This window comes from Budorcas taxicolor, chromosome 1 (genome assembly GCF_023091745.1).
Source record: "Budorcas taxicolor isolate Tak-1 chromosome 1, Takin1.1, whole genome shotgun sequence".
In the NCBI taxonomy this organism is placed as follows: Eukaryota; Metazoa; Chordata; class Mammalia; order Artiodactyla; family Bovidae; genus Budorcas; species Budorcas taxicolor.
In genome coordinates, this window is record NC_068910.1 from 24,417,340 (window position 1) to 24,436,559 (window position 19,220).

The following is a 19,220-nucleotide window of genomic DNA, read 5'->3' on the forward strand; positions in this document are numbered from 1 at the left end:
ACACTTGGCTCTTTCTAAAGTATTTGAAACAGCAAGAGAATAGGGAATCCTTTTTGGTCTGCTGCTGCTGCTAAGTCACTTCAGCCATGTCTGACTCTGTGCAACCCCATAGACGGCAGCCCACCAGGCTCCCCTGTCCCTGGGATTCTCCAGGCAAGAACATTGGAGTGGGTTGCCATTTCCTTCTCCAATGCATGAAAGTGAAGTCGTTCAGTTGTGTCCGACCCTTAGCGACCCCATGGACTGCAGCCTACCAGGCTCCTCCATCCATGGGATTTTCCAGGCGAGAGTACTGGAGTGGGTTGCCATTTCCTTCTCTGCCTTTTTGGTCTAAATCCTATGAATGGAGCAGATCTCTTGCCAGTCTTTGAATGTCACTGTTCATGCCATCATTGGAGGGGGTGGGGCATACAGGAACTAACTCTTCCTCAAATCCAAATTAAAGTTCACTAATATGGGGTACAATTAAAACATTTTCATTCTCCAGGCACACACCTTTGGAATTTCTTTTTCAGTTCATATCCATGGAAGTCAGGAAGAGAAAGAAAACAAATTTTTAGTAAGAAAGACCAAAACAAGAGCCATCCAAACATAATACATCCAAGTAATAAAAATAACCCCCCATGAAATAGATTTCTAAAATAAAACCAAAACAGGGTGAGGGGGAAAGACATCATAAATCAGACTGAGTGATTTCACAGGGTTTGTAACTTTGCTCAATAATTTTTCCCATCTATCTGCAGGAAATGTTTCCTGTTACACATTTCCAATAAGACCTACCTGGTTTAAAACAAACAAAAAAAGTGACCAAGGGCAAAGGTGTGACCAAGGGCAAAGGTATGCCCAACCGCCCAACCTAAGTGCATTTTCTATAACCTAAAGGTTGGCTTTTACAGCAAGAATACAAAGAAACAAACACATAATATATGTTTCTTTGTAAAAAGGAGATTAATACATTATTTTCTTTCAAATATTTGTGGTTACCCAGGCAGATTTTAGGATTATAGAGATGTCAAATGTCCTCCATTCTCACAGCTTTTGTGTGTGTGTGTGTGTGACATTTTAGTGACGGGGGAATCACTTGGTCCCTTGCTAATTCCTCCTTTGGGCTCTCTTTTCTCACCCAGTAGGTCTCTCTCCCTATGGCTTACAGACGCACTCCACGTCTTGCTTCTCCCTCTCCTCTCCAGTTGGCCTAGATTTCTAGTCCCATGGGTCTCTGGATTCACTCCTGGAACAAGCTGCACTCCCTCTGCCATGAGGCCTCTGCCCAGGTCTCCTTTCTCTTTGGCAAGCCCTTCCTCCTCTTTGCCTTTCTTTGCACTATCTAGAGTAAGTTGCCTTCTTATAGACAGTCATGGGCACTGTAGCCACATTTCTAGCTCTTACCACAATTTAAGTTCATCATTCAATGTCCATCCACCCTGCCAGACTCTAAACTTCAGGAAGGTTGGGATTTTTGTTGCCTTTGACAATGAGCACTGTGCCTGGAAAACAGTTGTCACTACATACTTGCTAACAAACTGCTTTGAACAAAGCTCCATTTTCAGGAAACAATGGGAGGAGTTAAAGTCAACTAAGTTATTATTCCAAGGATATATGGAGAATTTGCCTGATAAAATTCCTTACAGAAAGGGTGACTATAGGGAGAGCTATCAAGTTGATGGGTTGGATAGACAGATGAAATTTTCATTGGTCTTGCTACATTCATCAGTCAATGAAAGATGTATCCTGCCTTTGTCTAGACACTATGACTATTTCAAATATATTTCCCTTTGGTCCAGAGTTAGGGCTGGTCATCTCAATGGTGGATCCTGCACCAATGGCCTGGATCCACGTTAGAGTCTTTCGTGTTAATCTATGTAAATGGCACTTATTCCCAGCACTTTTTTCCCAAGAATTTTACACCCGTTAGATTTTAAAGTATGGATGTTGTTTTGGTCATAGGAATGTCACGGAATAATTACTTTTCAGCCCCAAAGTTGTCTGCTAAAAGTACAATAGCTGTATAGGGGGTTGAGGGAAGAAGAATTATAAATACTTTGGAAGAACTTGTTAGAAAACAATTGTTCATCGTCATGATTGCTAATTATTCAGTATTCTCTTTATTTCATTAGGTTTTATTTAACACCACATGTCTGATTTCATGGGTTTCCCAGGTGGGGCTAGAGGTAAACAACCCACCTGCCAATACAGGTTAGGTGTAAGAGAAGCCGGTTTGATCCCTGGGTGGGGAAGATCCCCTGGAGAAGGGAATGGCAACCCACTCCAGTATTCTTGGCTGGAGAATCCCATGGACAGAGGAGGCTGGTGGGCTACAGTCCAGAGGGTAGCACAGAGTTGGACATGACTGAAGCGACTTAGCATTGCATTGTATTGCTCCATTTTGTAAGTGAACTAATGAGTTCAAACTAATTTAAGTGAAAGCACACCAGCTAAATTTTGGTTTAAATGGTAGTGTTCAGATCTCTTCTTGTTGAGGATGTAGACGTCTCTCCATTATCCTTCCTAATGAATAAGTTAAGCAGTGGCAAGAATATTAAACAGAACTCACAATGGAAATATATACACTTATTATCTTTTTATTTGACTAATAACTTCTTGGAATTGAAAGGCATTTTAGTTTACTTTGGGCTTCCCTTGTGGCTCAGCTGGTAAAGAATCTGTCTGCAATGTGGGAGACCTGGGTTTGATCCCTGGGTTGGGCAGATCCCCGGGAGAAGATAAAGGCTACCCACTCCAGTATTCTGGCTTAGAGAATTACATGGACTGTATAGGCTGTTAGTTTACTTTGGGAAAATATTCTCTAACCATCTTTCCTTTGAGCTGTTGCTATATTGCAAACTAAAAATGAGAACAGTAGATACTATAAAGCAGAAAGAAGTAGGACAGGCCTATTCAATCCCACACAGTCTATGAGGTTCAAGTAAAGGAAGAACGCAACTGCAGCCAAATGGAATCCTCTGGGACCTTAAGAAAAGCCAGGTCACATCCCAGACTAATTATGCCAGGATCTCTGAGGGTGGGTCCAGGCATTTTGAAAGCTCCTGGGTGATTTCCATGTGTATCCAAGGCTATGAACTGGTGGTTTAGCGGCTACACTGTGTTTGGTAACTCTCCCTGATGAGATATAGGTCTCCAGTCTGCAAGCATTTTGCTCAAGACAGCTATTTCCAATGAAAGCAGGCAAAGTCTCAACAATACTAGTATTACCAGAAATAAAAAGAACTAGCACCCACAATGTATCCCCTTAAAAGTGTTCAAACCACTCAAGAGTGCTGAGTTTTTGCATTAGTTGTTTGCAGCAGCATGTTTTTATAACTCAACTAGTTAAGTAAATGTTCAACTTCAGAATACTAAAAAACTAAGAAATATAATCCTTCTCCTTACTGAGCAAATATCACGTGCATCTACTCTAAATATGATCCTATCACGGGAACTTGAAATACAGCAGCGTTCAGCCCCAAGATCTTGCGAATCTTGTATTCTATACAAGGCAAGCTACATCATTTGCAGGGCTCAGTGCAAACTGCAAATGTGCTGCTCCTTGCTCAAGAATTACTAAATTTCAAGATGGTGATGGCAGAGCATTAAATCAAGTATGGGATCCACGGATGTGCAGGACTGCACATACATAAAGTCAACCCAGTTTCTAAAGGAGGGAGACAGGTGATAAACAATAAAGATAATAAGTGCATACAGTGTACAGCATGTTAGAAGCTGGTAAGCGCCAGGGAGGGAAAAAGAGAACTAAGAAAGGGAATCAAGTTGTAAACGCAAGTGGTCAGGATAAGCCCCATTGGAAGGGGGAGATTTGAGCAGATTTGAATGAAGTGAGGGAGTCCATTGTGAATACTTGGGGAAAAAGCTTTCCAGATGAAGGACAAGCTAGAGCAAAGGCAGTAAGTGAGGCTGGGAGCATGCCTGGAGTGTGGATGGAGCAGAACTGGAGAGGTAGCATCAGGAGAGAAGGAAAGGCTGGGTCACACAGCGCTTTAGAGTCTGCTCTAAGGACTCTGGCCCTTCACTTGGGATTTTGAAAGATTTGCTGTGTGGAGAGAGTCTGTAGGTGGGCAAGAAAAACAAGAAGAAAGCTATTGAAGTAACTCGGGATGAAGGACAGATATATGTATTATATATCTGTCTATCTATACATATATATACACACTCTAATTCTGTGTACGTATATATATACACACACAGTCAGGAAGCAGCAGTTAGAACGGGACATGGAACGGCAGACTGGTTCCAAATCGGGAAAGGAGTACATCAAGGCTGTATATTGTCACCCTGCTTATTTAACTTCTATGCAGAGTACATCATGTGAAATGCCAGGCTGGATGAAGCACAAACTGGAATCAAGATTGCTGGGAGAAATACCAACAACCTTGAATATGCAGATGACAACACTCTTATGGCAGAAAGCGAAGAAGAACCAAAGGGCCTCCTGATGAAAGTGAAAGGGGAGAGTGAAAAAGGTGGCTTAAAACTCAACGTTCAGAAAACTAAGATCATGGCATCTGGCCTCATCACTTCATTGCAAATAGATGGGGAAACAATGGAAAATGTGAGAGACTTTATTTTTGGGGGCGCCAAAATCACTGCAGATGGTGACTGCAGCCATGAAATTAAAAGACGCTTACTCCTTGGAAGAATAGCTATGACAAACCTAGACAGCATATTTAAAAGCAGAGAGATTACTTTGCCAACAAAGGTCTGTCTAGTCAAAGCTATGGTTTTTCCAGTAGTCATGTACAGATGTGAGTTGGACTATAAAGAAAGCTGAGTGCCAAAGAATTGATGCTTTTGGACTATGGTGTTGGAGAAGACTCTTGAGAGTCCCTTGGACTGCAAGGAGGTCCAACCAGTCCATCCTGAAGGAAATTAGTCCTGAATATTCATTGGAAGGACTGATGTTGAAGCTGAAACTCCAATACTTTGGCCACCTGATATGAAGAACTGACTCACTAGGAAAGATCCTGATGCTGGGAAAGGTTGAAGGTGGGAGAAGGGGACGACAGAGGATGAGATTGTTGGATCGTATCTCTGACTCAATGGACATGAGTTTGAGTAAGCTCTGGGAGTTGGTGATGGACAGGGAAGCCTGGTGTGCTGCAGTCCATGAGATTGCAGAGTCGGACACGACTGAGCTACTGAACTGAACTAATACATGGATCAGTTGGGCTGAGGTGCCTTCCACCCGCCCGGGGCATGTGAGATCTTAGTTCCCCAACCAGGGACTGAACCCATGTTCCCTGCATTGTAAGATGGGATTCTTAACCACTGGACCACCAGGAAAGTCCCAATGACCCATTTTTGTTGTATAAAATCAAACTCCCAAAGTGTGTGTGTGTGTGATATATATGCATATACGTATACACACATACTTATGTAGAAAAAGATAAATGTCAGAAACTATGCTGTTAATAATAATTTCTCAGGATTGGGATTGCCAGATAGTAAGGAACAATGTCATATTTTATTGTATGCTCTCCTGACACACTTGAATATTTTAAGAATGAGTTAGTTTTGTAAAGTTAAAAAAAAAAAAATCCACCACTGGGAATTGCCTGGCAGTTTAGTGGTCAGGACTCTGTGCTTCTACTGCATGGGGTTCAGCTTCTCAGGTCCCATATGCCATGTGACACAGCCAAAAAAATAAACCCCCAAACACACTGCTTTTCCAAGTGCGATATTCTAGGAGCAGTTCCTTTCTGAATACAAATATGGGGATGTTTAACAAAGATGGGGTAATACTCAACTGGGCTTCTATAGCCTGAGAAAGATGTATTACAGATGATCTAAAAAGAAAAAACAAAACAAAACAGGAGTACAAGGTTTTAAACCAGAAGCTGGAAAAAAAAAAAGAAAGAAACCAGGTACAGAGTGTTCTGCACATCTTAACAAAGGTCTAGCAAAGGCATTGGGGGGTGGGGTGGGGAATGGGGTAGAAGGATTAGGTTGGAAAGGAAACGAATTCTCTTCACAAGGGGATGATAAACATGGCCCTGGGGACTTTTCAATTGAGAGCGGTAGTCACACAGTCGTGTCCGACTCTTTGTGACCCCATGGACTGAAGCCTGCTAGGCTCCTCTGTCCATGGGATTCTCCAGGCAAGAATATTGGAGTGGGTTGCCATTCCCTTCTCTTCAGTTAAGAAAACTCCTGTCTTAACCAGGATGCTGTTTTATGATAAGTGATGGTCTCCAGATGTGAACTAGTGCTTTAGGAGATTCACCTCCCCCCTCCTCTCATTTGCTCTCTGTGCAGATCTAAGGAGTGGGGTGGGGCGGTGGTCCGGTTACACTCTCCAGTGGTCACTTATTAGAGCAAAGTCTAAAATTCAAAATAACAACCCTCCCGGCCCCACGGCCCTTCAAAGTGCTCTCTTTTCCCATTTTGAACCATGTTCTCTCCCTCTTTGACCAGTTAACCCCTCCTCCTTATGGAATCATCTTTCCTGTCTGCCTAAAACCCCAATTACTTTCTCTCACAATATCCTGTGCTTCTGCTTGAAATGGAGTTTATAAGTATTTGACCATTCACTTTCCCCCACTAAACTATACGTGTTTAAGACCAGGAGCAGGTGTTTCTAGTCCCAGGCTATACCTGGCCCTGAGTGGTCCTCAATGTGTTGAAAGAATGAATGTGTCACAGCCTTGACTATGACACATGAAGGAATTTGCAGCCTTTTTGAGCTCTTTTCCCTTCACCTGTAGGATCCTAGGCGATCAATGGGAATTTCTTCCCTGAGAGATAAATATACTAAAAAGGTCAATGCTTACCAGTATGGTGTGACATTTAGAGGGCCCTGCTGTGCAGACCAAGTTCTTATTTCCTCAACATGACAATGCACACTTATCAGTTAGGTGGAAAGGTAGCAGTCACATGCAAAACTCCAGTATTTACTGTTAATACCCCAGAAAGTGGAGGGAAGCGGCCAGGGTACAACTGAAGCCAGAGGACCCTGCTTAACTGGTTAGAACTGCCTAGGTCCAAGATGGCAGAAGTCTCAACCTCCAGTGTACCTTGCGCCTCCTTATCCACTCATTATAGTAATTACCTAAATGACACGCCCACCAGCACCATGACAGTTCCTAGAAATTCCAGCCCTTCCCAGCACCACTCCTCTCAAATAGTTGGAATAATCTTCCCACTCATTAGAGTATGAAATTACCCACCCCAGGGAATTTTCTGGCGGTCTAGTGTCTATGACTCTGCACTTTCACGGCTGTGGCCTGTGCCTGTGAGCGTGTGCATGCTAAGTCGCTTCACTCCTGTCTGACTGTGTGACCCTATGGACTGTAGTCTGCCAGGTTCCACTGTCCTTGGAATTCTCCAGGCAAGAACACTGGGGTGGGTTGCCATGCCCTTCTCCAGGGGATCTTCCGGACCCACGGATTGAACATGCGTCTCTTACATTGCATGTCTCCTGCACTGACAGGTAGCGTGAGCACAACCTGGGAATCCCACAGGACATGTCCCCAACCCCCCCACCCCCAAAATTATCCAGGCCATAAAAACTAACCACCCCATACTTCAGGGTCTCTCACCTATGGAGACTGCCCACACTCCACACTGTAGTGTGTGTTTTGCCCTTGGCTGCTCTCAGTTTCTGAGATGACCATGCCTTAGGGTCTCTCTTGCCTTTTGAGACAGACTGCATTCTGTCTATGGAATGTGTATTGCTCTAAAGAAGTCCACTTCTTACCTATCACTTTGTCTCCCACTGAATTCTTTCTGCGATGAGACACAAAGAATCTGAGTTTCATTAAGTTCTGAGGCCAGGTATGTGATCTCAATTCAAAGACAGTGGGTTCACGTTCCAATCTGAGTTGTGCAGTTCCACCACCTTGCTGAGACCTATGTGCTTTCAAAGAGGCCTTGCCCTTTGGCTTGAGTGAACACCTGATGTCTTGTGTGGTGTGAAGAAGTAAAACCACACCACTCCTGCCCCTGACAATGAGCACAATGATTAAAGACATCACCGGATGAAACTTGTCAAAACATTTTCACAGAAGGTCCACTCCTGCAAAAACAAAAACAAATAACCGTATTGGAAGGGGCCAGCTTTGTTATTTTCCTTGAAAGTTTGTAATTACACATACTGCAAAAGCACTAGCATCTTACTGTGCTAAATACCCTCATGCTGATGATGTCGTGGGATGGTAAGAAAAGACTCCTGGAAGAACTCGGAAGGGCCTTTCACAATTGATGCAGACCACCTGAGGTGGTCTCAACTGGCCCCCCAGCAGGAAAAATCCTGAGAGCTCTAACTGACCCTCAGCACCTTCTTTGTGGTTTATGACAGGCAAAGAACTTGTGCAATGTAAGGGTTTCACAAATAGTTTCCATGGTCAGTTAAGCCAAGGACCAATCTGGATACCATCTTTAGCAAAACAGAGTTTTGGGAAGTGAGCAGTGTCTATAATCACCATGTTGGTGACAAAATAAAGCAATATACTATCACAGACGATACTTTTTGAGTGCCTAGGAACTCAGGTTCTGTAGGAAAATCCTAACTGCTAAGTCATATGAAGGAATAATGGCAAAACTGTAAGGAAATTGGAAAGGATTACAAACTACATGTCAACCAGAATACATGCAGAGTCACTCACTGACTGGTTAGCCTTTTCATCGAGTTACAAGTATGTCTAACTTCACATACATCTCTATCACCAAAAGATAAGTTTTGAGGCTATTTTCATCTTAACTTTCACAGCATGGCATTTTGGATTCCTATTTTAAAACACTGGTCACTGTAATTTTTATACTTGTGAAGTAGTATGAACCACATTGTTTGCTAACTTTACAATTAAAATAGAAGGTCTTCTTCCCCATTTTATCAAGAAAATACTTCTTTGTTTTGATTGGAAAATAAACCAGGACAATAAAAAGGAGTAGAATACTGATTGGAATGCAGAAAATTCTCCTTAAAAAAAAAAAAAAAGTTTAGTGTTATTCACTGAGAATTTTTCTGATTGCCAGAGGTGTGCCAATCACTTTGCATTTCCTTTCACCAACTCTACGACATCTGCCCTTTCAAAGATGAGGAAACTGATTCTTTAAAAGAGGTTAAGGAACTGGCCCAGTATTACACTGTTAGGAGGCAATGAAGTTCTTGGCTTAGCAGGCTGTGCTTTATCACCAGGGTTCTGTGCAACACCATGCAGCTCAAACTTTCATGTGTATTCATATTAGATGGGGATCTTGCTAAAGGCACATTCTGACTCAGCAGGTCAAGAGTGGGGCTTGAAACTTTGCATTTCTAACATGCTCTCCAGTGATGAGATGGCAAGTTGGTCTACAGGCTGGATTTTGAGTAGCAAGGCACTATATTACTGAAAGACCATCATCTCTTCCCTTTGAACAGAATGGTATGATAGTTCATTGCATTGGGAGCCAGACACTCTTACTTGGTTACGTGACCCTGATATACTTGAGACAACACAGAGACAAGAAAGATATCAATCCAGAAGCAATCGTGGTTATGGAATGCATACATTTCCATGTATTTTTACAGTAAAAATGCATTAAAAAATCTTTCACAAAAGAAACTTAAAAAATACAAGTAGGGTGTTAAGTCCTCCCCACAACATTCTTTCAGGCATCAACTGTCTCATGGGTGGGAGGGGAGTTCCTAAAGGGTTTGATTTAATCATACAAAATACTCATTCATATCATCTCTCAAGACATTTACATGAAGTGGGGAACTAGGGAAAGTAGGCTCAAAAGAATCAGTCTCCAATTTAAGGTTACAGTAGTTCAGAGAAAAACTCTATCTTTCTGCTTAATGTACAGTCCCTGTAAAGTATGATATTTTCAAAGTATGAATCTCAGATGGCACTGCCACACTAAAAGTCTTCACGGATAAAGCCAAGCCCAGGTGGGTAGCACATAGATTTTAACATGTCAAACATCTCTGACAACAAGAAAGACACTGAGATGTTAATTTCACGATCCACTCCAAAAATCCACCTCTTGATTTCATTTATTTAAAACTCTGGACCACAACTGAGAGCATCGATCATTAAACATCATGGATTTGGCTAGAATGAGTGAGAGAACTCCTAGCAGTGGAGCCTTAGGAATAAAATCCCCAGTTGGCTCTTAGGAAATTGATGAAAAAAGAACATCATTATTCAGTTGCGTTCTCCCTCACCATACTACTGTAGCTCAATATATGCTCTGTATGGAAAACTCTGAAGATAAAAATAGCAGTCTCAGACTTTTTCCTCTTTTTTAGCTATAGAATGTACATTGTGTCTGTTCCAGGAAATGAACTTGGTTTGTGCATATCCACAGAAAGACAGCTACTCATTGTAATGTTGTATAAACCCATAAGTCAAATAAAGCTATGAACAATGTAATATTTATATATGCATAGTGTTTTATAAAAAGATTGGCCCACATACTGCTTTTCATCAATACAGAAAGAGCATTAAGTCCACAGCACACTGCAAGAAATGAATGAAGAACAGAAATGCAAACAAGTGCTTAATAATTCACAAGCAGGCTCACCATGGAGGAAATGATATTCAAACCAACTAAAGCTTTAGAGAATTACTTATATAGTCTCCCATTTTTAAAACAGCTTTACATACCTGATTTAGTTTACAGTAAAATATATCCCAATGAATCAATTTGTTCCATATTCAGAAATATAAACACACGTCACATTCCTCACAGCTAATTTTTTTGTCATAAATTCTCTTTTATACAAGAAAAAAAGGCAACAGTTGTTTGTTTTTAAAACAGGCTCTATTAATTACAATTTTTAACTCTGTACACAAGATAATTGGCTGGTTCTCTCCATTTTTTTTTTCTTTATCCTTTTTTTTTTTTAAACAGTACCATGAGAACAACAGTGATTGACTTGCAAAGTTTGGTGTCTGTATGGAAAATGCAAAACAGTACTACGGAAATACGCAATGCATCATAAGCAGCGATTTGTTGTAGTGGTCCAACAGGTACAAGCAAAGGTTTTGGCTCAGCTAGGCAGTAATTCATTTCAACCACAACCCGGGGCTATAGCCGACCCAACCAACCTCCTGTGAGATAGCAAAAGAATGTCTTCTATTAAAGAGAAATTTCTACATTTTGTTCTGCCCAAAGATTAAAAGGACAGGGTCATAAGTGCAGATGTTTGTCAACCAGATCTAGAACCAATGAAATAGAATTATTCTCTCTCTTTCAATCATTTCGGAGATTTTTATTACGGTTCCAAAGAAAACTGGCATTTCTAAGAATGAGCATGCCCAACCCTCATGTCTTTAAATATCAACAGAGAAATTCCTTCTACCAAGGCTTACTCCCTCCTCCCCAGTTTGGCAAAGGGCAACCACAGGCTCATGATAAAAAGGGAAACTTTCTGTACTAGTGATTCCTAGGGCTCCTCACACCGCCACACTGTCTCCCATGCCATTTACTCTTCAGTCTTAAATCAGGCAAGACAACACCAAAGGTGTTTCCTGCACATTCCTTCTAGCAGTTGAGCAAAACTTTCATGGCACTGCCTTAATGAGATTCTCATTCAATGTTGGTGATGCTAATACCTGACCATCTGTGCGTGGGCTGCATTTAGGTAATGGTGACCAACCTTCTCCTCTCTGCACCTTTCTATAGCCAGGGAGAGTACAAACTGTTTTCTGAATGGAGAATAACTTGAGAACATAACATTTCTTTGTGCTTTGTGCTGTGTCCTTTAGCTATAAATATCCTTCATTTGCAACAGTAGTCTCTTCATACAGTTTGCTTAACTTTAGGATCATCAGTAATCCTCATTTATTCCAAGGAGTCCTCAGCTTTTACAAATATAACTTTTGCCTTTTTGCTTTTATAAAAAAAAAAAACACACCTAACTACACTACAACACTACATCAGTCCATAACAGTCTCCATCAAATTAATTAAATTTGATCAATAATTTTCCTTACTTAGAGAAAATGATCAACAGCCCCAATTAACCCGGAGAGAAAAAGATCACCCCCACCCCCAAAGGGAACAATTCTTAACAATTCTACAGTTAATGTAGAAACAAAATTTATATCCCTTGGGGGAAGCATTTAGCAAATAATTTCCCAAAAAAGTATGCATTTAAAAATACTTTCTTTAATATGATACATCAGGCACACCACTTTCCATATATATTTTTTTTTCTTATAAGATTTCAAATGCATCAAATGTCGCTAGTCAGAGGATCATCAGGCTGGCGTCAGATGTTTCATTAGGTAGGAAACTAAATGACTCCAGGTTTGAGAGCTTCCTCTTCGAACCTTTGACATGGCAAAGGCTGGGAACGCGGCGCAGGCTCTCAGATGCTGAGGTCGGTGCTGCATTCTTTGTAAGGTCTTCTCCGCTGCTCCGGGGGATGTCTGGAACTCCGGCCGGCGTCCTGTCTCAGGCTCGTCTCGTCCCTCTCCCGGTGGCTGCCTCTGTCCTCTTTGTTCCTTTTCTCCAGGGACCGCTCTCTCCTCCGCTCGGGGGACTTGGTCCGCCTCCGGTCGGTGGATTTGGCTCTCCTTTCGGGCGAGCTTCCTCTCCTGCGCTCGGGCGATCTTCTCTGATCCAAGAGTCTCTCGAGAGACCGCCGCCGCCGGCCTGGAGAGCCGTCCCTCCGGCGGGTCGGGGACCGCTCTCGCCTCCTCTCCGGGGAAACCTCCTTCCTCTTCTCCTGCTTCTCCCTTCTCTCCAAAGTGTTGTCAGCGCTGCGCGTGCCCTCCCGCCGCTTCTCCGGGGACCTCCTCTTGGGGCCGTTGGTCACCATCCGCTCGGGCTGGGCGTCTCTTCGTCCCTCGGGTGCCCGGTCCTTGGGTCGGCAAGCCCCACTGTCGGGTTTTCTAGAAGTTCCGTTCCATGTGTGATGTTCATTGGGTTGTCTGCTATACTCTCTGCCGCCTTTGGGGTCTCTCACGTGTGCCCGCTTTTCCCCATGTGGTGATGACTTGTGAAGATCGGGTGGGTAACTGGACTCCAATGATGGATGCTGTCGGCGGTCAGGGGGCCCAGCCCTCATTTCCGGAACACCTTGTGGACCGGTGGGGGGGCCGTTCCCGTCGCTGCTGGGGTCTGCCAGGAAGAGAAACGAGAGCAAGAGCTTGGTATCAAGGACCTTGGCTCCTGTCCCCACCCGCCCTCTTGAGACCCCATTAGTCACAACAAGCAAACAACTGTTAAAAGCAGTCAGAATCAAAGCCAAACTGACTCTTAGTTAATTTAAGTATAACTCCAACTAGCCATGGTTAAAAACTGGTACTTGTGGCTTCTGGCAGCGAGCCTACCATCTTTGTACTCATATAGATCATTCAACTTGTAACATCAGTCATGAGTTTAGTCTTTAAAGGAATAGCCCAAGTAATCTGTCTAGAAGTATCAAAAGGCCCTCCCCCTTAGTATCTCCTGTTCTTTTTTCCCCCAGCCATCACCCTTCCTCCCTGACATCTCCCCCCACCCCATGACAGAAAATATTCCTTTGTTTAAAGATTGTTTTAATTTGCTTACAAAAATCTGGGCTGTTGAACTGGAGGGGCATGAGGGAACTTTGTAAGGGAATGGAAAGAATCTATGTTTCAATCTGAGTAGGGATTAAATGGGTGCATAGAGAGGCAGAAATCACTGCTCTGGGCCCTCAGGCTTTATGAATGTTACTGTGAGCAAAGTATACTTTCATTAAAAAAAAAAAAAAAAAAAAAAAAATCCAGGCTGGTGATGACAGAGGCAACACAGCCGGATGTTGACAACAGGCAAATGTGACATTATGAGAGGGCCCATTACACGGTCTCTCTACCTGTGTGAGTGCCGTCCAACTATCTTCTTTATTTTTGCATATGTTTAAGGAACTGTTTTTAAACTGTGGAGTCATCTGACAGATAAAAGGAAGTGCAAGAGAGGTTGTCAAGTGCACATTTGACATTACATGGGGTTTGCATAGAGGCACTTTTCTTGATGCTATAAAAGCAGCCATAATTACATCTAAGGTGTGGATTCACTGGGCGACTTTTTACAACCTTAAGACATCTATAGATTAAAAAGCAGGGGAGCCCCATAAAGGCTCCTGTTTATTGTTAAACTATCTGAAATGACACTGCAAAAACATTAAATAGCATCCTGGATTTATGAGAGTTCTTTTCAAAGCCTTGTCATACCTAAACCCAGTAAGTCATACATGCTATCCCATTCCAGGCTGGGCACCAGAAATGATGTGCTGCGTCACAGAGGACAAACCAGGGCCACAGTGAGAGACTAAGAAATCAGGGGCGCTCTTTAAGGATCTTTCAGGAGTCAACAAGGTCAACATTACGCAATTAATCTTTCACGAATGATCTCCCAAAACCTAGGATGAGTTTTAACAAAAACAAGAACGTAGCCTAAAGCAGGAATCAGTAAACTTTTTTCTGTAAAGGGCCAAAGAGTAAAATATTTATGGTTTTTGCATGCCACGTAGTTTGTCACAACTGTTCATCTGCCATTATATGGCAAACGCAGCCACAGACAACACATACAAGAAATGGGCATGGTTATGTGCCAATAAAACTTTACTTATCAATTCAAAAACAGGCTGTGAACAAGATTTGGCCCCTGGACTGTCATTCGACAAGAGATAACTAAGTAGGAGATCTCAGTTTCCTGTTTTGGCAGAGTCTTATCTCTCTAGGTGAGAGCTTTGTGATCTGAGATTTGTTCTTTTGGAATGGCTGGGGAGGTGTCTAGAAATAACAAACACAGAAGCTTATGAAGTCATTTTAAGATCTAGGTGAGGGAAGGGGCTTCAGTGACCATCCTAAATCTAACCTTGGGGTTTCCTACACCTATATTTAAGAGAAGGGAGAGTAAGGCTTCCACAGAGTCAGTGGTGTACTTACAATTCAAAGAAGGCAGGGTGCTCAGAATGAATTGCCAAACATATCAAAACAGAGCTAAAGCAGAAGCAATGAGGAAATTAGGCCACAGCACAGAAACACCTAGTATTGATTGAGCTACAAACCGTAGTTTGATTATGGCCCATAAGGTAGAAGCAAGCCTCCCCGAGCTTTTCATTTCTCATACATGCAGCGATATTAGGAGGTATCATCGCTGTAGAAGGGAGGGCCCAGCACCAAGAACAGTCAGAGAAGAGAGAGAGAGAGAGAAAGAGAAAAAGTTGAACATTTAGATTCCCTATAACAAAGAGGAAAGAAAAAAAAATCTGCATTTGTTAACATAGGGTAAAGAGAGTTTATTTGTCCAGTCAGACAGTCTAAGGCAACACTCAAATAAGGCTGCAGAGACCAAAATCAGAACAGTGACGTTTTCAGACAGCCAGATAAGGTGAGAGAACCCAGACAATGGATGCATCCTTTTTTTTCTTTTACTCTTTCTTTTTCAAACAACTGGAACAATGACAGGCTGGCATAGGAGAGCATTAACAATAGACAACAAAAGAACAAAGTTCCCTCCCTCCCCCACCCCGCCCCCAAGACCGCGGCAGTTAAATTAAGTACAAAAAACTCATTACAAAAATAGCCTCACAGAGAAGCAGGTTCCAATCAAGTCAGAAAAATATTGGAACTTAACATATTATAACCCATTTGTGACTCTAATCAATAGAATTAGAGAAATTTAGTCCCAATGACATATAGAGACATTACAGTAGCACAACCCTGGCACATTCAACCCTTTTTGGAAAAAAAAAAAAAAAACGGTGTATTGAAATGATCTTTATTTTTAGCCCAAAGAACATTGGTTAGTGTTGGATTTTCATCCTCAGTGCAACAGACATAGGTTTTGAGAAGGTACACAGGTTACTGATGATGACTCGCAAATGAAAGATCACATCCAACAGAAGCATAGGGAAGACAGAAAAGGGAGACAATGTTACACAGTTTCAGTGGCATCGATACACCTACAGTCAAGGTTTAGTACAGGGCACAGTTGTGGCATCTTAACGTTGTCAAAATACTTCCCCTGTGGTTGGGCATGTCTAAAGGGGCCTCATCAGATACCCACCCCTCCCCCCCACGGGCCCCTCATTATTTTGCACCTGTATGGATGTCCAACACCTGGGAAGACTGTCCTTCAAAGGAGTTCTCGTTCTCCTTGAGCTGCATCTGAATTAAGGATCTCATCAAGTCCAAAATGCAACTGGGAATTGTGCCAAATGACTTTCAGAAAAGAGGGCAATGACAGATAAATCCCTAATAAAGGGGACCGATGTATATGGGGACCATTCAATCACAGTTTCTATAGAAACTTTTGTAGACCTTTGGTTGGGAAGAAGAGCCCTACATCTAGGGCATAGCTTTTTTTTTTTCCTTTAAATTTTAAACAAGAATCTCAAATAGGACATAATTATTATAATATACAATATTTCGCCATCAGAACACTAAGCTATGTAAAGATCACTGCTGTTTAGTCAAATCATGTCTACAGATATGACAAAGGAACTCTATGCATAAGCTGGCTTTCCTTACAGGAAAGGTATAGTAATGTGTTTCCCTCATGATGGGCACTGGGAATTGATTTCATCCTTTATCATCTACAAACATATGGCTGAAGTTTCAACAGTTTTGTTTTGTAGTTGTGGGCTCAGGTGGTCTGATTTGGGGTAGGGACTAGTGGGAGGGATGCAGAAGAACTGTATACACCTCCTTGATGCTGAGCAAGGCCCCCAAATCATCTCCAAAATTCATGCCTCTTAAATAAAGATATCAAGTAATCAAAAACCAGAGAGGAGAAAAAAAAAATTGTGCCTCAACATTATCACTCAGGAAACCTGCTTTCCTGCTTCTTAAAAGGAGTAGAGTCATTTTGTGCTAACAATTGGATCTGAGAAACGGTTTGGCACAGTTCAAACAAACATTCCTTCGCTCTTGGTCGGACTAGACAAAATGTTCTCTCTGATTATCAGAAAGGGGGCTATATAAAGATCTCGTCTTAGACCATGCCCCAGTCCACGTGAGCAAGCAAAAGGATGAAACGTGTAGAGATTTCAGAACAAGCGAGGCAAATAATCACATGGTGCGAGAGGCTGGTAAGACACTGGTGAATAGGGGAAACAAAAAGACTTTCCTGCTGCAGTTCTGGAGACAAATTCATGGAGTCATGCCAGGGAAGGAAGGAATGTTTTCATAGTTTGACCCACCATATTCTGGGACCGAGCCGTCTCCCCGCTTCAGAAACAGACGCACTCTGCGGCCACCATTCTTAATCAGTTCTATAGCCCGAGAATGCTTCATGTTTTTGGTGGTCTCACCATTGATCTCTAAAATTTCATCACCAACCTGCCAGAAAGAGAGAGCCAAGTGAGAAGATCACCAAAGGGTTTCATCAGCCATGGAGGTGCTTTATGATGTCAAATTCTTCTACTTATTGACTGACCAACTACTCATTGGACATGTTCCAGAAAAATCTTCTATTACTTAGGAGACAGAAATGAAAAAAAAAAGCCACACACAAACTCTCTGTCCTCAAGGAGATGACATTCTAATATGGGAAATACAATACAACAGGCAACTTAAAAAAAAATACATGGTATGCTAGATCTTGTAAGTGCTAAGGTAAAAAAATAAAGCAGAGGGAAATATAAGTTGCTGAAGGAAGAGGATGTGGTCGACAGCTTCTAGAATGATCCTTGCCAATGATCCCCAATGATCCTTGCCTCCTTGAATTCATATCCTATGTAATCTCCTTTCCTTTGGATGTGAGCTGGAATGAATGACTTGCTTTTCACAAACAGAACATGGTAAATGTGATGAGAGGTCAACGATAAGGTTACAAAATAATTTTGGCTTTTGCCTTACTGGCCCTCATTTGTTGTCTCACTTGTCTATTCTGATGCATGCCGTGAGATGCCCTACAGAACCTACAGTACGGAAATGAGAGAGGGCTCGGGCCAACAGCCCAAGCTACACTGATCCTGACAACAACCATGAAGCTTTAGAGGCAAATCCTTCCCTAGAGGAGCCTTCAGATGAGACCACACTCCTGGCTGATACACTGACTGCTAATACGTTGGAGGGAAAGGAATGAACAAGACAGGCCAGATACTTCCTCTCAAGAAGCACATAATCTAGAAGGCAGAAGAGAGAAAGATTGGTGCTGGAGTTTAAAGCACGGAATTTGAGTCCTATCACTTGTTAGCCAAGTGATCTTGGCAAAGTCCTCTACTTTTTTGCAGTTCATTTCCTCATCTGAGAAAGGGGAGGATAACAGCTCATGCCTACCATGTTGAGGTCCAATTAAATGTTACAGTATGTCATGTGAACTATATAACATGATACAAAATATCATAATAATGGTGTTTCTTTCAATCAGAAACTTTTTTAAATGAGTAAAGGGAAAAGCAAAATCCATGTGTTTGAAATATGAACAGAAGGACTATATACCACTGCATATGCACAAATGATGCATGTGTGTGTATAGAAGAAGGATATATAAGAAACTGGTACATAGTTTGACCTTAGAAATTATATTCTTACTATGGATCATTTTTTTAATCTAATTCTAAAAAATCACATTCCTGGTCTACTTTCTCAATTTAAAAAAAAAAGCTTATTAAAAAATTCAGTCTTCAGAAATATAAACTTCAAGATTCTGTCTTAAGTTACAAGTATTAAATTCCTCATCTTTGGTCACTTTCCCCCCTTTCTGCTCAGGACTAATTTTATTCACTTTTTTCCTTTCCTGAGCTGACTCTCGATTTCTTTTAATTCCTTCCAAACTGTTCCCTATGTATGTCTCAGTCTATGCCCCCTAGATATAAATGAGCAAATGATTTTTTTTTAATCATCTCATCTGCCCAGAAGAGCAACATATTCATATGTGGTAAGAGATATTAGATATCAAAATAGAACACAACGGTTTTTTTGGCATGTGTGCGTTTAAAATTTGCATTACTGAGTACTAGCAAATGATCTTGAATATTCATGCTATGGTGTCCTTGGCCCACTGTTAAGAAAGACAGTTACTCATTCCTGAGGCCAGGGAAAGGTGGCAGTGAGTAGTGAGAGACTGAATGGAGCTCACCACCCAGAACCTACAGAACCACATGGCTTCCTGCTCTCAAAGCATGCCTGGATACCCAGGAATTCCAGGGAAGTAAGGCTGGAAGAAGCACAAGCTGGAATCAAGATTGCCAGGAGAAATATCAATAACCTCAGATATGCAGATGACACCACCCTTATGGCAGAAAGTGAAGAGGAACTAAAAAGCCTCTTGATGAAAGTGAAAGAGGAGAGTGAGAAA

At 41.9% G+C, this 19,220-nt stretch overlaps 1 protein-coding gene across 1 annotated transcript in view; it reads right to left on the reverse strand.

The window, feature by feature from the left end:
• Window positions 1-12,209: 12,209 nt before the first annotated feature.
• Window positions 12,210-19,220, reverse strand: part of MAGI1 (membrane associated guanylate kinase, WW and PDZ domain containing 1) — a 642,797-nt gene continuing 635,786 nt past the window's right edge. The window contains exons 23-24 of the mRNA XM_052636253.1: window positions 17,119-17,257; window positions 12,210-13,067 (exon numbers count right to left, since the gene is read on the reverse strand). Of these exons, the coding sequence (XP_052492213.1) occupies window positions 12,313-13,067; window positions 17,119-17,257 (894 nt within the window). The 3' untranslated portion in view covers window positions 12,210-12,312. The remainder of the gene's footprint in view (window positions 13,068-17,118; window positions 17,258-19,220) is intronic.